A 19996-nucleotide genomic window follows, 5' to 3' on the forward strand; every position below is an offset into this window, starting at 1 on the left:
TATCAAAAATGTGTAAAACATTTATGTAAACATACATGTAATCAGTTTTAAATTACATTTTTGGAGTAATAACACTTAAGCATAAATATTTCATAGTGTGGTTTAATGGCAATATCTTTATAAAAACTTGCTCATTATTCAAAATTAAAGCATACTGGAGGGACATACCAGAAATTGCAAAACTATATATTAAAAATGATCTTCCCAGATAAACAGTTTAATTACAGTAAAGGGAATACAAAATATTACATAATTTATGTACTTACCATTGCAAGAATGGCCTTGAAGTTTTTACTTGATTCCTTAGAGACCACACATCGACCTAGATGAGGAGGTTTACCCACAGATGCTGTGATATATTCTTCCCACGTTATATGTGGAGTTAGGGGTGCTGAAAGTGACTGTCTCCTCTGAAACTAAATAGTTTCAAAAGTGAACTGAATTTCTGGCTTCTTCTAATGCCAAGAACAAAAAAACTCTAATTTTAGATCAATGTATTAGAAAATATTTGTTAGAGCAATTTCTTACTTTGTAAGCAGATGTCTCACAAAAAGACTCCGTGAGGTTTTTCTGGTGGAATGAAGTAAACTATCAAAAGTTTAGAGAAAATTTTGTACTTTAAGCCATATACCAAAAAACAATGTTTAATACAAGTTAAAATGAAAAACCCATATTGGACCAATAAAGAAACATGTAATCGCAATTGTCTTACTGAATAATAAGTCAGTTACGTGAAAAACTTATTATTAATGGATTTTTTTTTCTTTTAAACTGAAGTATCTTTATTACACTCTTCATGCAATTAGAAGCCGGAACAGATGCTTGAAATCATCTAAAGTGATAAAGGTAGTAAAATCAGGCTAGAAAGAAAAATTTAATCCTCTTTAAGTCTTAACAAAACCCTGCAGTGAGATGACACCAATAATCCCATAGCTAAACGAATCTACTTTTACTAAAATTATGCTAGTAATTTCATGTTTACTAATGCCACATGATTTGGTGGGTATATTTTCTGAAAATGTCAGAATGTGACTAAGTACTTTGTAGTATGTTTTAAGAATAAAAGGTACAAAAAATGAATGGAAGTACACTTATTCTAAGTCATTGCTGTAAGCCTTAGTGATGTTAAAATAGTAGGTGGAAACTATGTATTGGAGTTAGAGCCCAATGAAAAATTAAAAATTGTCATTCATTTTGATGTAAGTTCAGCACTTATGTAAACCATGTACTGCTGAAATGATTCGAGAAAATTTGGAAGAGACAACTGCACATTTAATTACAATTCTGCAAGAGTACAGATGCCTGAGCCTGCAACATGAAAATGTTGGCAGTTTATCTCACTAAATGGTGAGAGCTGCCTGTTCACTGGATTTGTTTATCCTAGAGAAAGTTAACATATTCTAACACTGAAAATATATTTCCAATAGGTACTTACCTCCCTCACCCAAAGCTATCTCGACCTTGATTTGCCCTCTAAGCATTGCTAAAATTTTGAACAGTGCACCGGTGTTTTATACCCCTTCATTTTTGCAACATTGCAGTAACATGTGCTTGTTATTGCAACATAATCCTCAGTTTCAAGGATTGTCATATACAAACCAGAAACACCAGCAAATAAGTGGGAAGGAAGAGCAAAAACTGGGTGAGAGAGGTAAGTGCCTATTGAAAATACATTTTCAGTATTAGAAATTGTTAACTTCCAAAATGGTACAACCTCCTCTCACCCAAAGCTAGAATCCCACATTGCAAAGGTGGAGGGGCCAGTGAAGCACAAAACAATCAAGCAAGCAGAGAACAACCACCATGAAAGAACAGGTCTGCCACAAATAAAATAGGAGGCACACCTGTGGAGTATAGCACTACTTCTAGAACAGGTATCATACTCTTCACCCAGTAAAGAAGAAAGGAAGACACATAGGGTGAAACCGATTAGAATACATGGCTAGGGCTAAAGGACCATAAATGTTTATGAATAGGCCAAGTGCAATCCGCCCAGGAAGAAATCATCCAGGGAAAGTGCCTTGGGATACGATGGATTATGCCAAGTGTGGTCCAAGAGCAAAAACAACATGGAAGCATCTTGCATATATTTATAAGATCAAAAGGTGTGGTCTGCCCAGGCAAAAAACATCCAGGGGTAGTGCCTTGGATAATGAGTATGTCAAGTGTGGTCCTTCTGGACAGAAAACATCCAGTGGAAGCGCCTTTGCATAAGACTGATCGTGGTATATTGTGATTGTACCAAAATGAGAGATCAGCAAGTGCGGTCCACCCAGGCAAAAAACATCTGCCGAACCCAGCCAGTAAGGGTAATAGGAGATAGACCATGAGAAACAATGGAATTCTACAGAATAAAAAGGCGAGAATGGGCATCACGAATGGAGTCAGTACGAAATGTATAACAATGAAGACATTCTGGATCTGAACAAGAGTATAATGGAAATGGGAGGCAAGGAAATAGGAGAAAAGGTGAAACAACCTTCATGAGTAGCAGATGTTTAATGCTGACCCCTGTAGGAATGGAGAAAACAAGCATAAGGAAGGGAACACCTGTAGAGAGGAAGAAAAAGGGGCACAGGGAACCCTAACAGGTAAAGATTGGGCAGCAACAGTAGGATGAGACAAACGAGAAACCAGGGAGGAAAAGGGGGGAATGTAGCCTCACCACATTGACTCAGTATTAATACTACTATTATTAAAAAACAATAAGTGAGTATAGAAAAGCCAAAGATTGATAATTTTACCACAATTAAAACATGATTGTTATTGAGAGAATAAATGCCAACAATACCAAAAAATTTCTAGTGAAAGAATATAAATATGAAAATTTAAATAAAGAAAAAAAAACACTGTAAAAAATATATATATATGCCTATACTTTAAGCTCACCTCAGAATTTTCTAAACCAGTTGCATTTCCCTTCGTAAAACTTTCTACAATGGCTTTATTTTTAATTACATCTTCTTGGGTAAGGTGTTCCCTCCTGAAAATGTTTAAACATGCTGTATAACAATAATCCATTATGAAAATTTAAATTTCAAGAGAATATTAATGTATTTTTTCTTAAATTAACCAACACAAATATTTTTAGTTTGAGATTTTCAACCTTTTAAAATAATTTTTCTCCCTGATACAGAATAAGACATCTTTCTCCTTTGAAATAGTAACATCGCTTGTGAAAATTCTACATAACTTATTTGTAGCTTTGCATATCCTATTTGAGGCATTAAGAAATGATCAAACACAAACATAGTGAGTTTTTTGAACTAACTTCAATTTTAATCATGTATTCGTAAAATGCCTAATTTCATTCAATACTTTTTTTTTCTGGAATGTCAATAGGTCATGTTTAATCTAGTTTGAAATTTATATACTGTAACAGTGGATGTTTGTTCTACTAATCATGTAGCTATTTAATTATTAGATGAAATAAGAGTTTATAGGTGGTTCAACAACATTTTCTTAAAGAAAACTAATTCATATATGGAAGCCAAACTTACATGATATTATGTAGTAATATTAAAGATCACACTTAGCAAAACATTAAGCTTCAACCTTCCATTTTAATTTTTAAATATAATTTTGTAAACTTTCAAAGAAACAAACCTTTTTCTGGATTCTAAAACTAGTCCACTGATGAAATAAAAATCAGCTAAGAAAGGTCCTACCATTTCCTAAAATGTAAAAACAAATTCTGTAAAGCGTGTACAAAACAGCATAAAATTTAAGTACTTATAAAAGTTTCGGAAAAATCTAATGAAAAAAATTTAATTTGAAACAAAACAAATAGGTTTTAATAAATGAATAAATATCACACTTCATAATGTTGAAATAATACAGCAAAACAATGTTTACAAATATTTGTGTTTGTTTGAATTTCACACAAAGCTACACAAGGGCTATGTGTGCTAGCCATCCTTAATTTAGCAGTGAAAGACTAGATGGAAGGCAGCTAGTCATCACCACCCACAGCCAACTCTTGGGCTACTCTTTTACTAACCAACAGTGGGATTGACTGTCACATTATAATGCCCCCACGGCTGAAAGGGCAAGCATATTTGGTGGGACAGGGATTCGAACCCGTGACCCACAGATTGCGAGTCGAGCTCCCTAACCACCTGGCCATGCCAAGACTTAATTTTCAAGTGACCTGACAAAGTATGCCATCAGTATCACACAAAAGCTGCAGTGGCTACATTTTCACAAAACACCATATTTTTCTGGTAAAAGGTAAATATTATTTAAACTTCAACTATAATATGCCATTAGGAACAAAAATTGATCAATATTAGCACCTTAGAAAGCAATAAGTACAAGTCAGGTACACTTTCCATTACATTACAAAGATATTATCAAATCAATTAAATTAGGGATTCTGTTATGATGAATAGTAAATACATTTACAAACATATATTATGTGTGGATATTTTTTTCACTGAATGGTGAGAAAATATATTTAACAATATATGTCATGATTACAAAGTACTGTTATTATATTTCAGCATTTTGGTAAACAATCTTTGATAAACATTAAATTTTTTTTGTGCTATATTGAAGAGAAATTTAGATAGTAAAAATGGACACATGCCTTTACAAAGCTAATATTTACAGATTAAAGGGTTTTGAGATAAAAGATTCTTGTCTCTCATTTATGAAAAAACAAACAAATTTAGTAGTATTTGACAGCCCTTTTTTAATGATATGAAATACTCATTTTTAGGAAACCAAAAATCAACTTTCACTTCAAGTAATTAATCATATAAATACTTTTCAGCTCACTCAAGACTAAATGAGGATGAAATCACTTGCAAATAGTTTAAAGAGGATATAACTGGGTTTCAATTTGATAGCATAAATGAAATATTCTAACACAAGATCTCTCCCTCAATATAAGACATCTTGGTGGCAGGGATCAGACGTAAAAAAGTCCATGACTTACCTGCTTTTAGTGAAACTAGGGATATAAAATGAGATATGACAATTACAATCTACTGTTTCTAAACTGGACAAAAACTGACAGTTATGACAGGCCCCCACCATCATCAGAAACCCCATAGAATGACAGTCCTTCTTATGTGTAACTGATGACTCTACTATATGAGCCACCTTCTTCTTTGTCCATCATTACATCTATTTTTCAGACCAGAGGAAAAAAAGTCTTCAGCAGATAACTCCAAACACAACTGACCATGACTGGAACTTTGTTACTGTTCAGCATTTCACCGTCAATCACCATTATTCCATCAATTACTTGAAAGTGCAAGGTTCTGAGATGTTCAACGTGTACCCTGTATAGCCTCTTTGGATGCAAACACGATGAACTTTTTGAAAGCCCTTACTGAGGCAGATCCATCTATCAAGTGCAAAGGTGCTTTGGGAATACACAAAAATAGGTTTGATGCTGACAAAAAGAAGATCAGAAAATCAAGAACAAGGTCTCTAACCTCAAACAGTCAGGGAAGAAAGGTCATATAACTTGCTCTGAGAATCAATTTGTGTGTGTATGACCAATGCTGGTAAAGTGGTGTGGTTGCTCCATGATCTTGTGTCTCTTTGACTGCTCATAACTCCTGATTGAAATACTTTACCATCATATAGACTACACATTTGGATACAAAAGATTCCAGGCTTTCCAACAATGTATGCAACACCTCCAAGGAACAATTACCAGAATTCTTTGTTCTTTGCCTTGCTACCCAAAAACACTACTTCACCTCTTGTTAAGGGAGAGATCCTTTGTTAAATTTACACGAAATAAAGAAAACAAATGCAAGGACTGAAAGCATTTTAGAGGCTTCCTAAAAGCTTTAATATCTCTCTTCCATCAGACCATAATACAGTCTAATTTGTTTAAAACCTAAAGATAAAACAAAACTGACTTTCAACAACACAAAATGAAATCCTTTTCTGTGATCTTACTGTTCTATCTCCTCTAAAGATCCAACCAGTTTGTGCCCTGCTGAATGTGATAGATTTTGTAGACATCTGAACACTGACTATATCACTACTCATCAATAAGTCAATTTCATCCTCTACTTCTGCTTCTGTTTCCTGTTTGATAAGAAGATCCAGTTTTAGTAAAAATAAAGTTCTAAAATTTACTTTAATTTTTAGATATTTTTTATAAAACCATACTATTTGGTAAAACTGAAAATAACATATAAAATTTTATTATTAATATAAGAACAATACATAATTATATCTTATCATGTACCTTTCTCAAACAATCAAGAAAAAAATTCAGAGGAAAGTTATTATTTTCATGCACTGGAAATATATTTCTGATATGTACTTACCTCCTCTCATATAATAGCTCTTCTCATTCACTGCTTGCTGCCTTCTATATGCAAAATTCTATATGCCAGGAACCTGACATGCAAATGATGGTAGAAAGAGATGTGCCAATGTAGTGGTTCACTTCAAATTTAAAACCAATTGGACCAGTTCCACTCTATGCAACATCTGCCTCAGGGAGTGAACCTCAATGAGGTGGAGCACCAAAGGGACTACATTCACCCTGCACAACATCATATTCCGGATATGACTGCACAGAAGCTGAAGTGCATGGATGACCAGCCGACTAACCACAGAGCTGGGGCAAATAAAACCAGATCCATGGAGCATCAAACTCGAGGACCCACTGCACAGAGGTGGAGCGCATGAGGGAAAAACCCATGACAGAGGCAGAATGAGGAGTCACGACTAACATAAGTGAGGACTTATGTTGATAGGTCTTGCTTGAATCCAAAACCATTCACTGGGAATCAACATCCAGTCAATGGCAGAATAAAGGATCCCAATCAAAGAGGTGAATTGAAATGTGGTTGATCTACTCTAGTTCATTGAGATTCACATGCAACATCATCCCCTGAGTCCCACTATATGGATGTTGAGTGCATGAGTGGTGAATCTACACAATCTACACCAGCAGAACACCACTACCCTATTCTTTACTGAATGGAATTGATCACGATCAGGAGGTTGCCTCCATGGTCCACCACCCCAGTGGCTAGGAACTGGAAAGTGGCAAGGACTCTCATACTTCACTAAAAGAAAGGATGAGAAACATGGTGGAGAGTCTGGAGGAATGCTGACATCAGAGACAGTGCAATGGGTGACCATGAAAACCCTATTTTGAAAAGCAGACTGCCCCTGATTTATTCAGTCAAAGAGACAGAAGGGATGGGCAGCAATCCCCTTTTGCTTTACTCATGAAAGTCTGTGGGTTAGTATGGTCTGAAACAAGCATATTGTTGAAGTAAAATACTCGCCACTGAGCAGATTCCTTGGCATAAAAGGGACATGCCTCTGTAAGCAAATATATAGGTAAAAGGAAACTTACATAGTCACAAGAAGAGACATAGGCATGCACAGCATAGGTAAGAGGCGAAAAAAGGCTGTCATAATATTCATCATCATGAACAAGTTCTACAGAGACAAGCGGAGACAAGACATTGTTGGAAGAAGAGGGCCAACTCATGTAAAGATCAACCTCCCAAGGAATGATGGCCAAAAAACCTTAGCCAAGACTCCCGCTCCTGAAGCCTGTGTCATGACACTGGATATATGACACAAAATTTCGAGTTCATAATTGACTGTGAACAAGTCAAAAACTGAGACAAAATAGGAAAAAAATGACAAAACAATGGTAAGTTGACTTGGCAATAAACTACAGAGAACAAACTGTAAATAAAAAAAAAACCCAGTAGAAACGTTGAAGCACTACTTTGCAAAAAGAGAGCAATCAACACAAATTCAAAATGTCTGCACTACACAACTGCCTAATGAGAAGTGATGGTTAGGTGGAATCGAATAGGAGTAATGTGCATCAGGAGTATTGTGTCACACACCTATTGGTGGAGGGTTGTCACATGATAATTTACATGTGAAGACACAATGAACCACATCGATCATGGGGTAAGTGGGAGTTCCAAGGCTTGTAGCATGCAGAAAATTTTTGCATATAGAGGGCAGCACTGAAATAAAAAAAGCTATTATGTTTGGTAAGGTACTGTATTGGAATTATGCCCTATTACAATTATTCACAATATCCCAAATGTATTATACTGTTAATGTTTTACCACATTCTCATCAAAAAGAAACTCTTTCTCTGCAGAAAGTATTTCTTTTAAAGATACAATTACTTTAAGTTCAATCATAAATATTTTCTATGTGCCGACTTTCAAGATTCTTTAAAATATCAAACACTAAGATAGGTACATCTGACCTCTTACCTCATAGCGAACGTTTTGATAAACATTTTGTTCATTATCTAAGACTGTGAGTGACTGAGATGGTTTGGAATTTCCACTAAATATAAAGCTCACATCCCCTCTCTCCCACCTCATATCATTGAAATCAACTAATGTTGTGTCTAATCTATGAAAAAAAAACAAAAAACAATAATAATAAAGTATACAATATATAACAGATTAAATTTTATGGCTGTCAGTAAAAGATTTTCATATAAACCAAAACACCAAATCCTACTTTTGTTCTAATAATTTGTTAGAAATTTATTTGAAAGCAATATTTTTATGCATGAATTTTAAAAATTAACATGCATGCAAAAAACTGTCTACAACAAAATTAAATGAAAAGTTGAAAAGTACAACTGTCATTTACCTATGAGACAGCCACCTAGTGGCTCAGTTGTAAGTCTGAATTATTTAAGGCTCATAAAGCTAAGAATTGAGTGTCACTACCCCACTGAGCAGCAACAGAAGCCATTATGTAGTTTTGTGCTTACTAACAAACAGATACCTGTGAGGCAATTCAATATTTAAGGCTTCGCAGTATATAAATTTCTTTCTACAGTAAGTCATTAAAAATTGGCTTCACACAGACAAAAAGAATTATGTTTGTTAACTTTTACACATGAAATGAAAGCACGTATATAAGTTAACAATTGTTAAGTGATTTATTAGACACTGTTCAATATTGCAATATACACAAAAATGTCTTTGTAATAAAGCTTTTTTTTTGTATTTCTACATGTATGAATGACTTCTTCTAACAGGCTAGTAAAAAAAAAATGTTGGAAAGTGCAACCATGAACAAACCTCTTAAACTAGCTTCAACAACTTGTTAAAATTATACTTTAAAAAAATTCTGCATATAATCCAAGAAACAGAATGAAGGTTTTTATTACAGTGCTCAAGGATGTAATTTTTTTTATTATATCAGTAATTAGTTTTAAATATCTTTATTTCCTATAAGAGATATATGTTCATATCTTCATAAGAGAACAGTTCAGGCATTCAAAATGTTGTTTTTAATAAAAAATTGGAATAAGCAAGAATCAAATAAATTGCATAAACTAATTTAATGGCATCCAGTATCCAGTTTTCATACAAAAAACAAGAACGAAGAAATGCTGATTAGTTTCACCTCCTTCATTACAAAGGAAACATAACCGACTGTCATGTTTATTGACATTCCTTTAAATACAGAAAATTTAAAATAAGTGTAGTAGTTCTTTGTGATGTAGATGTAGGGCCTATGAGTTCTGTTTTACTTCAAGATGTCTGATTTTTTGTCTCTTAGTAAATGTGGCCTTAAATATTTTTTCTTCACAGATAAATATAAAGTTTACTAATGAGATAAAAAATACAACTGTTATTAACATTTTACCAAATGTTTTCTATTTAAAAAAAGGACTAACATATGAACACACTTATAATTGCAACCATGCACTCAATATTCATGCCAAATAAATATATATGAAAATGAAAGTAACTATAACAAAAGACAATAAAAAAAAAAGATTGCTAGGTGAATTAGGCTCAATATGTTCATTTTAAGCTTGGTCTAGAGCCCTCTATATTCTGGAAACACCCTTACAACTAAAATGTATGTGTGTATGTATACATCTATCTATCTATATAAGCTACAGTCATCCTTTGTTGGATGTAGCTTTCCGTTAGACCAGTCCAGTATTTCCTATTCTCAGCATACTGTGTCCATCTAATTCCTGCTTCCATCACTATATCGTCCCTCTATCTTCTCTTTTGCCTTCCCTTAGATCTTTTCCCTGTCCTAAGTTGCTATTCCATTGTTCTTAATGTCCACCTATTATCAGAATACCTTGCTACATGCCCAGCCCATTTCCATTTAGTTCTTACACTGAACCTTACTGCATCTATTATATTTGTTGTTTTCTTATTCTGTCATTTCTCCATCTGTCTTGTAGTGTTATATGAAGTATTTTTCTTTCCATAGCTCTTTATGTGGTTTCTATCATTTTCCTTATCTCTTTCGTTAGTGCCCATGTTTGGCAGTCATATGTTAAGGTTGGTAGTACACACTGATCCATGATCTTTTTTCTTTAAAGTAATGGGGATATCTTGATCCTCTAGAATTTATACATTCCAAAACATCACCATGTTGTCTTTATTCTTACCATAACTTCTTCCCTTGCTGTGTTTTCCATTTTGAGGGTTTGTCCTAAATATTTGTACTCTGACACTTTCTCTATTTCTTCATTCTCAATTTTAATGGTATCTGTGTCATGATAGTTGGTCGTATATTTGGTTTTTCCCTTATGTATTTTAATCCTGTTTTATTGCTACTGGCATTCAAACTGTTTAATAGGTCTTCCATCTTTTTGTTGAATTTGTAAAGAGAACTACATCATCTGCAAACCTTAGACCTTGTGAATAGTTTATATAAGTGAGATAATAGGCTTTTGGGGCGGTAATTTTTTATATCTTGCTTGTCTCCCTTCTTGTATAAAATGATGATTTTTGATTCTTTCCATTTCTTTGGTATCTTTTTCAACTCCGATATTTTGTTAAACAATTTTGTTATCTGCTTTAATGTTTCACCTGCTTTCAAAAATATCACTGGTGATCATATCGTTTCCTACTCTTCATCTCAGTTAATGCATTCTCCGCTTCTGAGACTAAAGTTTTAGTTAATTCTGTTTTATCTGCTTTGTTGTTCTCAAAATTCATTTCTGTTCTTGCTTTATCAACTTTGTTCTCAAAATTCATTTCTGTTCCTGTTTCATCTTTAATAGTTGATGTATTTAAATCTCTGTACAAATCTGCACATATCTCAACTATTTCTGTTTTATCATTTGTGGTAATTCCTTCTTTGTTTTTTATTAAGCATATTTTCCTGTTTACAACCCCTCTATTGACACTCTTAGGTCCTCTACCAGCTTTTAAGATCTTTTCAATCTTTTATTTCCTTCTTCTTCTTGCTCTGTTTCTTCTTTTCTTCCACACTATCTTTGTTAACTTCGCATACATCTATATAAATCTGTTACTTATATGTTTCCACATATAATTTCATATGTAATTTTGAAAAACCACCAAATCAGCACAATTTTACACAGTGATAGAGGATGATATGAGGAAGGTCATCATAGGGGGTTGGACCCCTATCTAATTTCATATTGATAGTGTTCTTGAAAACAGAATGTCTTTTTTTTCAGTATTGGTACCTTTATGTATTTCTATTGCACATACTTTTAATGTTTATTATGTAAGAAAAAAAAAATAGAAGCACAATTTCATATCCTTTGTTACATACAACTTTTATTTCACCCATCCAATGGACGGGTACTCCAACTATCTATATAAATAATTTACTATACCATATGTACATCATTTGCAAACTTCTGACAAAAAATACATTAAGGCATTTGAAATGATTATATTTAGAGTAAGACAGATGACTTTCCTGTCCTTTCAAGACAGGAACTGTCAGTTGTATGGCAGATGAAAATATTATACTGTAGACTATACTTCAGTAAGTTATATTTCTAGGAACATAAGGATATAATGACTTCTATACTAGTTTTTTCTTTCTGTTACTTATGATGAAAAAAAAAAACAGATTTATAAGTGATGCAATATTTGATATAATTTTTATATTTACCTAATACTGGACCCTTTCTTGTGGATTCTACAAATATCTGATGGAAGTAGTCGTGAAACCAGAGGAACTAGAAGCAGAAAATAAAAATACTTAAATCATGTCATTCACAAAACAAAATCAAGAATCTACTGAACATGGGTACATTTCGGCATGGCTGTCAATCAGATGAATTCTTTAATCAAAGTATAAAAATTTCTGTCCAAGTACCTTTGAACAAATATTGAACAAAAAGGAATATTTTTCAGTTAACAATGAAAACCAAAGCACATATCACAAACCCATGTGTACTTTTGAAATTATACTATTTATATTACTATTATACAAGTCATATTTGGGCTTCCTAGGGTAAGTAAAAGCACATTTCATCAAACTGTTCTACAAAAATCATTATCTAAAGACATTACAATGTGTTAACATAAAACACAGACTATCTGTCAGCTATGATTAAGAGTATACTGCAATGCAACAATGTTAATGAAGCTGAAATTATTAAATCTACGAAGCAGCAATTTTAACTTTCAGAAGACATTTTCTTCACAAAATCAAAATAATGGAAAAGTACATGTATTAAAAATGAATGTTCCTAAACATGACATTGGAAATATAATTGACTATATATGTGTGTGAAATTTTAATTTGTACATCTACACTTACAAACAAAAGCATTGTTAAGTTTACAGCAGAACACTTATTATATACCAAGATTTTTAAAAATTAAGTTACTGATATTACATATGTGCAGAACACCTATCATATACCAAGATTAAAAAATATATTTAAATTACTTCTATGATAACTGAATAACAAACAGGAAGTCAGCTAAAAGTACAACATGCTTATGAGGTACTGGTAATAGTTTTTTGTGTGTAGTAATGCTTAATTATTTTTTTTATTTTAATGTCTGGACAATGGCAAGAAAAAAACATCTTTTTTGTTTCAAATTTAATATCAACAATTTTGGAATTGATACTAAGGTTGCAATGAGACTGTGAATGCTGTGACAGTATCTTTTATTCTCAACATTTCAACAACAAGTCTTCTTCAGGGCACTTCTTGTGCCTGATATTATAGGTTGCATGGGGATCCCTGGTTTGTGTACCTTTGGCATTCCCCCTCATGGTTGGAGTGCGAGGGTTCTCTTCTAAGAGATGCATTAATCTCTTCTCACTCTCTGTTTTTCCTAGGATCTTCTTTATTTTCTGCTTATATCTTCCAGCTTCCTTCTTCTCGAAATCTTTCTATTTCTTTGGGTATGTAGAGTTGTAAGCCAACAGTGCCACCATTTTCTCTACATATTCAGTCCTGTCCATGACGACTACTCCACCATCTTTATCTGCTTGAGATATAAAGATGTTGCTGTTGTTACTCAGCCTTTTTAGGATTCTTTGGAACAGTAGAGTGATGGGAATCTGCCATCACCTTGTAGCAGGTGACTACTGCTTGTTTGAACCTTTTATCAGCATCATTGTTCAATCGTTTGTGATTGTAGATCATGTAGCCTTAGAAACTTCTTCCTTCTATTCCTGTGTCAAACTTTAAACCAAGCGATAAAGTTTCCAACCTTCTATTAGACATGTTGTTGATCAGGTCAGTTCTTCCTATGGTCTTCCATCCACTGTTGTTATGTCTTTGCTTTAGTTTCCGGTGTCATTTCTCCTTCTGCATTTTATCTTCTTGTTACCATGTGGTGAGGGAGAGGAACCCCCACTATCTTGTCTCTTAGCTTAACAGTCTTGTTGGTTAATATCATGACTCCCTCTTCTAAGTAATATCTTGCACTCTTGCCAAAGAGGTGTTCATCTATGGTGTTAAGCTGACCTGAGGTTGATCTCGGGAGAACTTGCTCTGCTATGCACTCGTTCAGGAATTTCTTTCAGTTTGCACAGCTGTTGATCTTCTTCCTTGTGTAAAAATCTCGATCCTGTAGACTCATGTCACCATTACCATCATCAGACAAATAAGTATTATTCATGTTGACTGAATGGAATACTTAGAAGAAGACATACAGTTCACAGTAGAAGGAGAGCAAGATAGGGAGATACCATTCCTTAACACTGATTCGGAGAGGTGATGAGGGACCTAGGTTCTCCATGTATAGAAAACACACCAACAGAGATGATTTTATACACTTCTTCTCAGCACATAACAACAAAGTAAAGACGTGTGGCATTGGGCTTCTTCCTGAGAGCATTACAGATATGCAGCCCAGAATTCTTAGATCAAGAAAATGAACACATATAGGAAGCTTTCAGAAAGCTGCAATACCCTACAGGGATGCTCATAAAGCTAAAACAGAAAGTAAGGAACATCATGGAAAGGAACAACGACAGCAGACATGATGAGAGAAACAAGAAGTTCATAGTAGTCCCCAGTGCCCAGGATGCAAGTCCCATCATCAGTCTACTGAAACACATAGCCACAGAGGGCGTAACATAAACATAAATAAAAATAGGCAAAATAATAAAGGACAGAAGAAAGAAACACAAAATAGATAGCATCATAGTATACTGCATTCCATGTGGAGGATGCAGTAAAGTCTACATAGGTAAAACTAGTAGAGGCCTGACAAAAAGACACAAAGCAGATGTCAGAAGACACAACAAACCAAAGTGATAGCAGCACATGCAGAAGAAGCAGGGCACCTGCCTAAATGAAAGGAATGGAAAAACAACAGAGGAAAACAACGGATACTGCGTACATTTCACTAGAAAAGAACTTAAACACCACAGTGGGAGTATACAAGTGGCTGCAAGCATGATGAAACGAGAGCAGAATGCAGATTGGTCAGTTAGTGGTCAACAGACGGCGATAGTGGACCAATCAAGGTGTGGCAAGGTGAAGGGAACTGGAACTTAATCTAAAAATTTTTTTATAAATACCCTTGTAAAGAACCATGGTGTTCATAATCTCCTGAAGAAGACTTGTAGTCGAAATATTAAGAATAAAAGAACCTGTCATAGCATTCATAGTCTCAATGCTACCTTAGTATACATTTGTCAACATGAATAATAATTAATTTGGGAATTAATTCTACTGTAGATTTCAATTTGTTATTCTTACCAGAATGTGATTAAGGTTCTTTTGGTAAAAGGATTTTGTACAGTGTGATTTGCACATTAGAAATCTCTGTAAGCACATTTCGTATAAATGTACAGAAAGGACAGATAGTAGAATACCTAAAAATTAAACTTACTTCTTAATCTAAGATAAAAAGAAAAGCTGAAGAAACTTAGATAAAAATATCATAAAGATTGTTTACCTTATTTAATACCTTTGCTCTACGAGGGTATTTCAATTGGGTCTGTGTGTGTGTCTCTTTACTCGTCAGTAACTTGAAAACTAACAGGCCAACGTACACGAAAATTTTACACAAGATGGGAAATCGATATGGGACAGTCCTCTCCAAATTTGGTCTGGATTGAAATTTGGATTCTAGATCACTTTGAAGCATTTTTTATAATGGGTAGATAGGACATTTTCATGGTTTTTGGTTAATAACTGTAAATTGTGATCAGATTTGTACCATATTTCAAGGACACATTAAGGTTGAGGCTCCTCATCATATTACAAAAAATGATCCAGATCATTTATCATTCTGAGAACTTGCTGAGTTTTCAAAGAAGAAATTTTACTTTATTCAATATAAATGTATGCAATCTTGAAAAACAGAGGCGGGAGAAGGGTATGCAATCTCTCAGATTGCTCTTGTTCTTATTAAAATTCATATTATACAGATTTTAACCATGGTTCATCACTTAAAAATCTGCAGCAATTTACTATGAGAAACTGAAAGCAGTTCACGTTGTATCTTTCTAGAAACTTTAAAAGTTTCATGAATATGTACTAAAAGCTTTAGTATTGTAAATTAAATATAAATACAACACAAAAGTAATTTCTTTACCCCAACTCTGAAAGTCCCATTTCAACTCCATGAAAAAGTCACCCATTTGATTCAATGCTCGTACCAAATCAGGTCTTCTTGTTTCCATGGCTTCCCTGGATTGTTGTTTAAGCTTACGTAAAAGAGATGCAACTGTTCCAAATAAAATATACTACATTACTATATTTGCTTTTCATTTTTACTAACTGTCCATGTACTAACTTCACATTTATGAATGAAAATATCGTACATGTAATTTTTCTCAGGAAGAAAGTGTGCAGTCTCTTTTGGAAAAATGAAAAATAAAGAGTAATATTTCATATAAATTATACATGATTAATATATTTTTGAAACCCCAAATCTTTATGAATGGACCTTATTTTGGCCCAATATTACCCTTGAAGAAAACTCTAATGATATTTAGTCAATGATCAATTTTATACAAAACATTTTTGCATTCAACTTAAAACAAACAGGAGTATGAATGGCATAAATTTCCACATGATTTTTGCTTTCATGCTAGAAAATAGACATTTATTATGTTACAAAAGATGCAAGTGGGACACCTAAAGAGCTTTTACATTTTAAAGCAGATATACAACATATTTAAACAAGTTTTAGCAAACAAATAAAACAACTAAGCTTGAAAAAATTCATGATTCAAATCTACCAGTTTAGTAAATAAATAAAATAGCTAAGCCTAAAATAATTCATATAATTCAAATCTACTGTCTTAGTAAATAAATAAAATGCCTAAGCCTAGCTAAGACTCAGATAGATTACATACTCACTTTGACTCAAACTACTGTTGTTAAGTTACTTTAAATGATTATTATTGAAGGGATTTACACATTTTGATAATACAGCTAGAATAAAAATGGCCTTTACACTCAAGATAATTATAAAAGAACTTTTATTATAACCAATGTTTTACTTTTCTGCAAAGGCAAATCTTCAGTTAAAATAAAAGCTCTCAAGTGTAAAAATTACAACTTATAGTGTTTGAAAAAACAAAATTTGAGGAATAAATTGAAAATTAACCTATTACAGAAGAAATGCACTTCACATCTACATGTAACCTATAAATATAAAAACGAAATGTTTGTTTTTTGCACCCTAACTCCTCCAATTAGGCTAATCTCAACCAAAATTTGTATGTAAACACTATGAACTATGGGAAATGTTCTAAGGGGGTCAAAACTGAACTTAAGCTTATTTCTATTTCCTGAAGCCTGTTGGTTAATTAATCTCAGTCTATTGAGTCAATCTCAAACAATCTTGGCAGATTGATGCTTTAGACAATGTTGAATATTCTAAAGGGAATTAAGGTCAAAGTATGAAAGTTGCTGGATTGTTTCTCAAACAACCATGGGATCACATCAAAATTTGTTGATAGATGGAAAGCAAACTGCAAATGTTGTTTATGAAGAAGCTTTGTTATAATTTTAAAATGTTGAGATAAAGTTTATGTTCAAGTTATTACTTTGAAATATATGATTGCTGTTAAACTTACCTATTAATCAACAGATCTTACTTTACTAGTTTTAGCATTATAAATCTGTGGTATTCAGGTACATTAAGGACTGACAATAAAGCTAAAGGTTTCCATAAGCAAACAGGTTCAGGATTATTAAGCAAACAATAAATTAACATGAAGAGCAATGAAAAACAAGTAAACACAAGTGCATTTAGAAACATAAAAAGCTTTATTCACAATCTTGCCAAATTGGCTGGTTTCCAATTTGTATGAATATTGTCAGATTGTTAGAGTCAAGTAAGAAAAACAGAGAAAAGCAAGTAAAAAAAATAAAAACCTGAGCCAAAATCAAGAGACATATTTATGGAAATATCATAGTTCTATACTCAGTGGAGGAGAACTGGTTGGAGAACCCTTCTGTTTAAGATCACGCCATTTTCTTTTATAGACGGAGATCTATTGACCTCCATAGATCCTGCCCCTGGGTCGAGTGGAAAGATTTCTGTCAGTAGGCGTAGATTCTAGGGACTGAGGATGTGAATGAATAATCATTATCCATTTTCTTTTATAGATAGAGATCTATTGACCTCCATGGATTCTGTCCCTGGGTCAAGTGGGAAGATTTCTGTAAGTAGGCATAGATTCAAGGGACTGAAGACATGAATGAATAATCATTATGCATCTTGGGGCTGAAGAACAGAGACCCAAGCAGACACAGGAAGCCAGGGCCAAAGGAGGTGGGACAGAGCAGTCACTTGAAGGAATGGTAAGGACAGAGATAGGAATAAATGTGGACTTGTCAACTCGTTTATCCAGAGAGAGCAAAAGACTCTTCACATGATGTGAAAAAAACTCTGATGGAAGCAAAGATTGCTCTGTCTGCACACCCTTTTTAGCAGTAGAATGGAGTGCAGCAACATATGTCTGTGATGGAGTTGGGGACAACAACTTTCGAGCCCCTGGATAAGCAATGTCATTAACTGCTTTTAAACGCTGTACGTCTTTCTCTTCCACCTACTTAAGGCAAGATCCGTAGTAAGAGGGGTTGGAACCAGTGCAATTAATGCAGTGAGGGTCCACTTGAGGGTGAGAATGAGAACATTAGTTGGCAGCATAATTCCCTCCTTGCGATTGGTGGTGCGTCTCACAGCAAATACTCCTAGGTTGGAGAAACCAGCGAGGATCTCTGACTTGGGATGTTCTATAAATTCGTCTAAATGATGACTCCTTGTGAGGAATTCAAAGTAGCATAGGGAGTAACCTCATTGGGTATATTCACAATGGTCTTTGAATTCAAAAGGAGTTCGTTGTGTTTTGGGGTAGATGTTTCAACCAAAATGTCCCCAGAAAGTAGCTTCTTGACTGACTGTGGAGAGCCAACAAGTCCTTCTAATCCCTTCTGAATCAAAAAGGGAAACATTTGCCGGAAAAGTTTGCCCGACAAGAAATGCATGATTAAAAGATGAGGTACAGGTTTAGAATTGGTTGAAGATTGCTGTTTCAGAGTCTTCAAAACGTAGTCGTTTACCAATTAGCTATTTTTTTACTATATGTTTTTCAGGATTTGGGGTATCCATAATGCATGGAGAATGATTCAGTGCCCACTGACCCCACCCATCATGGAGTTCCACGAGGAAATGCACTACAATATCAAACAAGGACACTGCAGCAACACCAGGTTTTCATTAGCACTATATCCAAACACCAGCATCAGACACAACACCCTTTGAGAATGCCTAACACTAGTACTTAGTTGACCCTAGCCCAACAGGACCAGCAACTGATGCTGGGGAGATCACCCCAAGGCCACCCGTCTACAGAAATTCAAGACCAAAGTGGCATGTTGCAGTGCCCCAGACACTATTCAACCACCCGGATCCTCTCCTCCCCTTCACGGGTTGCCACCCATGGGTGGATGTTCAGAGGAGGTAAGCTGAAAATATGGAACCTCCCCTGGGAGGTCCCATCACCATGTACAGGAATCCACCTCGAGGGAGAATAAAACATTGGGCAGCTGTTTGTGCTGGTAATTACTAATTGTAGTATTCATGCCTCATTAAGAAACATTTAAAAAAAGTAAACATTTTCTAAAAAAAAAAGATTTTTCTGGGAAATACTGTATGGGAAAAGTGTTTGAATTGTACTGGTATAAATTGTAATGTTTTTATACACTAAAAGTGGTACCCTTTATTGAAAAAATAATAGTTTCTTTTTAAGAACTCCCATTTCTCAGTACTACATTTACAAACTACATCAATAAAGATATAATTAATCCTTCATGCACAGTCATAGTGAAAGTTATAAGTCATGCACAGTCATAAGTCATATTCTTATTGTGAGGAGACTACTTTTATTTAAAATTGTGTTATATTATAGAGAAATGATTATTTCACATACCACAGTTATTTTTCTAATTGCATGAATCTTGAATATCCCAAGTGTTAAATATTTTATGGATTTTTGTTTGTGGTGCTATTCAATAGATGGCGCCACATTGTATTTATTATTTCAGTCGCATACATAAATAAATACATATATAAAAGCTATGTCAATTATAGTAAGATTATTAACAACTGTTAAACTTTCAGTAGATTAGAAAGTATAATTATGTCTATGTAGCATGAACATGTTGGCTTTTAACGTTCTAAACAAAATGATTTTTTTCTATATTTTAGAAATGTTAACTTAAACTTATTGTTGTTGAAATATTTACTAATTTGACTCTTCTGTAACTAGTTTGATATATATACTTT

At 34.0% G+C, this 19996-nt stretch overlaps 1 protein-coding gene across 1 annotated transcript in view; it reads right to left on the reverse strand.

The window, feature by feature from the left end:
* LOC106472412 (ankyrin repeat domain-containing protein 13C-like) overlaps positions 1-19996 on the reverse strand; it is a gene marked incomplete at its 3' end in the record, with an annotated part of 52528 nt that overhangs the window by 6681 nt on the left and 25851 nt on the right. Inside the window, exons 4-10 of the mRNA XM_013933057.2 lie at positions 15788-15919; positions 11887-11953; positions 8235-8379; positions 5920-6051; positions 3607-3674; positions 2890-2983; positions 267-416 (exon numbers count right to left, since the gene is read on the reverse strand). Of these exons, the coding sequence (XP_013788511.1) occupies positions 267-416; positions 2890-2983; positions 3607-3674; positions 5920-6051; positions 8235-8379; positions 11887-11953; positions 15788-15919 (788 nt within the window). The remainder of the gene's footprint in view (positions 1-266; positions 417-2889; positions 2984-3606; positions 3675-5919; positions 6052-8234; positions 8380-11886; positions 11954-15787; positions 15920-19996) is intronic.

This window comes from Limulus polyphemus, unplaced genomic scaffold (assembly GCF_000517525.1).
Source record: "Limulus polyphemus unplaced genomic scaffold, Limulus_polyphemus-2.1.2 Scaffold5310, whole genome shotgun sequence".
Lineage (NCBI taxonomy): Eukaryota > Metazoa > Arthropoda > Merostomata > Xiphosura > Limulidae > Limulus > Limulus polyphemus.